Source organism: Hipposideros armiger, unplaced genomic scaffold (assembly GCF_001890085.2).
Source record: "Hipposideros armiger isolate ML-2016 unplaced genomic scaffold, ASM189008v1 scaffold_29, whole genome shotgun sequence".
NCBI classification, from domain to species: Eukaryota; Metazoa; Chordata; class Mammalia; order Chiroptera; family Hipposideridae; genus Hipposideros; species Hipposideros armiger.
In genome coordinates, this window is record NW_017731379.1 from 2,952,875 (window position 1) to 2,958,645 (window position 5,771).

The 5,771-nt window shown below is 42.5% G+C and overlaps 1 protein-coding gene across 5 annotated transcripts in view; it reads left to right on the forward strand.

The window, feature by feature from the left end:
- The window catches only part of YPEL2 (yippee like 2), a 60,125-nt gene extending 54,581 nt beyond the window's left edge, over positions 1-5,544 (forward strand). For all 5 annotated transcript variants that reach the window (XM_019636700.1, XM_019636702.1, XM_019636701.1 and 2 more), the window contains exon 5: positions 761-5,544. In XM_019636700.1, the coding sequence (XP_019492245.1) occupies positions 761-850 (90 nt within the window). In that variant the 3' untranslated portion in view covers positions 851-5,544. The remainder of the gene's footprint in view (positions 1-760) is intronic.
- The last annotated feature ends 227 nt before the right edge of the window (positions 5,545-5,771 follow it).

The following is a 5,771-nucleotide window of genomic DNA, read 5'->3' on the forward strand; positions in this document are numbered from 1 at the left end:
TGGGGCCTACAATACTTGTGCTCCCTTAGTGTCTTTTCTCTAAACTTACCAAAGTACAGTTTAAAATTATGACTCAGGAACTTGATGGCTACACCCACAGGACAGATTTCTGATTAAGTGTCAGAAACCAAGTTCCCCTACAACAAAAGATACGTATGTGCATTCATTCATTCGGCAGCCGAAGACCTATTATGTGCCAAGCAACCTTCTAGGCATTAGGGACACCGCAATGAGCAAGACTAACGAAAATCTCTTCCTTCCATGAAATTTATCCTGTAGTAGTGGGAGTCACAATACACAAAATTGATCAGCAAGTTCTGTTGTATGTCTGAAAGCTGTAAGTGCTGTGGAGACACATAAAGCAGGACAAGAAGTGAGGGGATTGTGGCGGCGGAAGTTGGGGTTTTAAGTAGAGTAATTGGGAAAGACCTCACTGAGATGGGGACATTTAGGCAAAGACTCAAATGAACAAAGATCCTAAAGAAACTCGACTGTAAATATTTAGAATATTTAAATTCACAATACTTAGATTCTGTTTTCAATATTGAGAAAGTCCCGGTGTCGCCTGAGTGTTATTGTTAGTTGAAAGGGACAGAGTATGCCTGCGTGGTGGGAATTCTCTCAGTGCGTCTCGGTGAAGCTGGGACCCGACTTCAGTAGTCCTGATGCCTGTGATTGGCCCCACTTTAGCTCATATGCTACCAAAGTCACCTGCTTGTTTTTCGGTCACTCAATGTCTCCTCTCCCTTGTGTTTCCTAGGAACATGCCTTTGAAAGCAGCCAGAAATATAAAGAAGGAAAATACATCATTGAGCTAGCACACATGATCAAGGACAATGGCTGGGACTGATCCGAGAAAATCCACCCAACCCAGTGTCCACGTGAACGCCATCCAACTGAGCATTCTACCCAAGCGTGAGAGAGTGACTGAACACTTGGTTCCATCCATTTAGGGGCCTTGCCATCTGGGGCATTCTCCCGCCCTGACGCCGTTTTTCTGGTGACCGGCCTCTAAATCGCTGTCCCTCTGTCTCTTTGCTTTGTATCTGTTTGTGAGTTGATCCTGGCTTCTCTCTCTGTTATAGTGTTGGCTGAGAAGAAAACAACAAAAGGAACAGATGCCTGACCGCATGGCGGCAGCCCACCTTGATAAAGGGCCCTGGGGCCCATTGCAAGAGCTGCCTGACGGCCTCTTGTCAGGAGAGCAGTGGCACAGCACGGGGGTGTGAGGAAGAGGGAAAGGGGGGAACCACGAGGGTTCCGGGGGTGGGCAAGGGGACAGGAGAGTAGAGGTAGAAAAAAAAATTGTGCTGCTCCTGGAGACCTGGTAACTTTAGGCTTGAAATAACCCACTTGTCTAAAAGGACAAAGAGAGAAAAAAAATACCTCATGACTACATTCTGATCAGAAGCTTCAGTCCCTGACACCAAATGTGCCAGGTTAGCATGTGAGCACAAGAAGTGGCCCTGATTCTAGCTGGCAAGGCTGTGGCCTGGTTCTCCTGGGCTGAGTTGTGTGTGGGGGGTGTCTTGGCAGCAGTGAGTAACTTGGGGAAGAGCCCAGATGGGTTTTGATGACTCTGATGCCTCGCTGCTCCTCTGGGTAATCCTCTTTGCCTCTTCAGCCCCGATAGGTGAGAGGAGAGGGGACTGCCATTTGCAATGGGCACAAGATCCAGACACCCCAAAGGCTTCGACTAGGAACCAAGTAAAATCAGTAACTGAGGAGAACAGGGAACAAAGGGGGCTGCAGTTTGGGAGCTCCGGCAGAAATGGCTCAGATATTGGGCCAGAAAAAAATAAGTAGAACCAGTTAACATTTCTGACTGACTGACCTTCACCCCTGACTCTTAGAGATGAGCATTGTGGCAAGGGAGGGCTGGGGGTGGTGGAATGCCGGGAGTAGTTTAGATTTGAACCATTACAGGTTAGTTGCATTGTTCCTCTTCGGTATGCAATAGCTTCAGTAAGATCAGCAATTATTTGTACATAAGAGTTTTGGGTGTTTTTCTCCAGTTCTATCATTGTAGATTGTGGAAAATGAAGTCCCGAGGTTGGCTGGTATATTCCTCATGCCCCTAGCTGTTCTCCTTGGATTTGAATGTTTTTGCGTGGAGGAAAAAAAAAAGTATCAAAGTGGTCAGCAGTGGGGAGGGCTTAATTTGATGTCAGACCTCAAGTTACAAATTTTAATATTACCCTCCCCCACCTCCATCCCCACCTCCCCATCCAAACTTCATTATATTCTGAGAAATGGAGAACAAACCCCTGTAAGGTTCATGAGAGAGAGGAGTTTGTCACATTTAATCAACACTGTGAAGTCTATTCTACAGCGATTCAGCCAGTACGTGGTGGAAGGTCACCTAAGTGAGTTCATTTCATTGCTTAGACTGAAGATATTATTGTTCGGATATGAGTAGGTTGTGTAAGGTTAATTCTCAGTATCTCATTCTCCAAGTAGGCTGACACTAGAGGACTAGTCACCTTTAAAGTCACAAAAGTTAAGTTCTTGGAGATAAGAATCGGCCAAGTTGATTAACCAAGATTCAAGCAACCAACCCAGGACATTTTCAGAATTGAACCAAATTCCCATAGGGAATCAGTCCATGTGGAAAATGCCTTTTTGTGTCTCTGTGTGCTGATTGCAAAATGGGGGACCTGAGACAGGCGTGGCCCTGCCCTGGTAGTGGAGTGGTGGACAGCAGGACTGACAGGAGTAGTGTAGCTCCAGGTTCAGTAGTAGACTTGCCTCTGTGAGACAAAAGGATTCTTAGAAATTTAACTTTGTTCCCAAAGGCTTCTTGCCCACATCTTTCGGTGCTTTAGAGTAGGTAGCCCTGGGAGATGAAGTTGTTCTCCCCACCTTACTAAAAAGCAGACTGAGGTTCAGAAAAAGTATTTCCTTTCTGCTCCCAGAGAAACCTTTCCTCTGGCTCCCAGGCACTCCCATGCCCAAGATCGAAGTTAAAAAAAATATTGTCAACTTTCACATTCCTAAGCTGGCTTGCCAGCACAGAAATCATAGGTTTCCCTCTCTATCCCCCCAAAAGTAGTGGCCTTCATTTATGGATTTTAATTAGCTCCTTTGCTCAGGGAATGTCCTGGCTATTGAAACTCTTTTCCATACAAAGAAAATGGGGGTTAAACACGGGTAGGTGTTCTGTCTAAAAATGGAATGTGGCGACATAGAAACCAGACATGGGCGCCCTAGGATTTTCAGTGGGCAGAGGAGACCGATGTGTCACTTCTTCCTTGGGGATGGGGCCTCTGACTGTTGCATGGACCAGAGCAGGCTCCAATGAGACCCTGGTTTGGGGTGTTTTTTTTTTCAGTTACTATCCATTGAGCATCCAATGGGTGCATGGTGCCATACTTGATGCGAGAAATCTGAGTAGAATGTTGGTTTTTTCATAACTACAGGGGGGAAAAAAAACAACCCAACTTATTAGATTTCCCTTTGTGTCAATGAAACCAAAAGTGCTTCTTATAACTCTAGCTCCATTCATGGCTTGTCTATCAAATGTCTAGTAGTATTGGAGAGACCACAGCTGAGCGATGGAGATGCATCAACGCATGGCCTCAGTCAGTTCATTTTTTAATTTCCTCACCAAATTATTGACTCAGAGCATAACCAAAGACCTCATCCATTTACCCTAGGTAGGTTCAGGGAATTGGAGTTCGATGTAAAACATAGGGAGTAGGAAAGGGGAAAGGGAGAAGTGAGAAAGGGAAAGACGTGGATTTTATACCTCAGCCAGCAGCTGCCTTCATTTTCAACGGAAGTCCAGCCGCAGGCTCTAGTTCCATCTTTCCTGTGCCACCTCATGTCGTATGGCCTTGGTGGCCCTGGATTACACCCCACCCCCCATCCCACCCTTGGTATTGGTCTCAGGCTGCTGATGGGCTGATTTGACATGAATCAAATGCAGCCAAAGTTGATGCTCACAGAATGTCAGCTGGGCCTGACTGAGAGCTGCCCCAACTCCTATGACAGTAAGATCATGGAAATAGGATAGAGTAAAATGTTACTGGTAGATCAGTGAAAAAGAGGTGTCCCCTTTATAAAAAGATTTTCAAGTGGATATATATAAAAGAAACAGTTGTTTGTGAAATATACTTTTGTAAATAATATTTAATTTTTTAAATAATATATTTGGTGCTGTTTTCTCAGATCCCCTGAGAGCACATTTTGTTTTCATTTTTAAATGCTATGGTTTCCTCTGCATTTCTTGAAGTCTATTTTAAGGGAAACAGTGATCACCAATGGACTCTTTTTTAAAAATAGATCTCATCACTTTAGTCTGGATGGGAGGCAATAGAGCAATGCCTTTCTATTATTCCCAACAGAGTGGACTCTGCAGTACATTACCAGGCTGAGAATTGAAATGTTTTCTTGCACCAGTACTGGCTAGAAAAGAAAATAAATAAAATCAAGTAAATTTAGTAACAAGTTAGAGTGAATGCTTTTGTTGGAAGAATTACCAACAAATTAGAATCTTGTTTTGAGTGAGTGAGTGAGTGAGTGAGTGAGAGAGAGAGAGAGTATGCAAAAAGCACTTTGGATTGTGCCTCCTGTTTTCTTTCTTATTGGGGACACTACACCTACAGTTTACACCTTGGGCACATAAAGTTTTTCTTCACTTTCTCTCTGATGGTGGCTTTGTTTTCTGAGTGGACCAACAGCACAAAGCACGAGGATTTTGTTTTCCTGAGCATGGAGCTGTTGCCAGCTTGTCCTGTTTTCTTTCTTTGTGTGCTCAGCTTTCTACAGGCTGTAAAGGAAATCTGTTGTTTGCGAAGATCAAGCAGAGTTGTCAAATCTGTGTTTCTGAGATGTGAGTGTATTCATCACATAGGTTAGGGCTCCAGTTGTTGTAGAAGCCACATCATGTTAAAAACACTGACTGGTTTGGGTCAGTGAGAGAACATAAATAAAATAATATTCATACTGTGTTGGTAAACAGCTTTTTTTTTTTTAAAGGTCAAACTGCCTCAGGTTTCGTAAGAAGCTGAGAAATCAAATGTTGAATACAATCAACTTTCATATTTTAAGTAGAGTCCGTCTCAAATGAGAAAACATGCTAGTGTGTTCTAGGGAGAGGAAAGAGATGTTTAATTTTTAAAATTAAAATACATGAAATTTACTAGTAGTGAAAGGCAAAGCCAAGGTGAGACAAGCTATTCTCATTTTACCAAATTCTATCTGCCCGAATGTTTTTGTATAACATTTTGGTGAAAGTGAGACTTGGTTCCCTTTTCTGACCTGCAGAGACTATCTTTCAATACAGAATTTATGCTTGTGTTTACAAAGTGTATTTGTTGGGTTTGGGTTTTGTTACTTTCTATTGTTTGTCTTTTTGTTGTTGTTGGCATTTTTCAGGTCACTTTGCTTCAATAACAAAGATAATTATTTTCAAATAATTTCTCTTTACCTTTTCCTGTATTTGTACATAGTGATTCAGTATTAGAGAAAAATGCATTGTTTCTCTCATATTTCCAATCTGTGTTGGTGCTCATTTGAGAAAATAAAGTTTTCAAATATTAATTCTTTGGAGGGCTTGTCTGTCTTTTTTTTTTAAAGATTTTTATTAAAAATATAGCTAACGTACACTATTACATGAGTTTCGGGGGTATACCATAGTTGTTCAACATTTATATACCTAAAGACATGATTGCCATGATAAGTCCAGCAACCATCTGACACCATACTATGCTATCACAATGTTATTGACTATGTTTCCCATGCTGTATATTACATCCCTGTGACTTCTT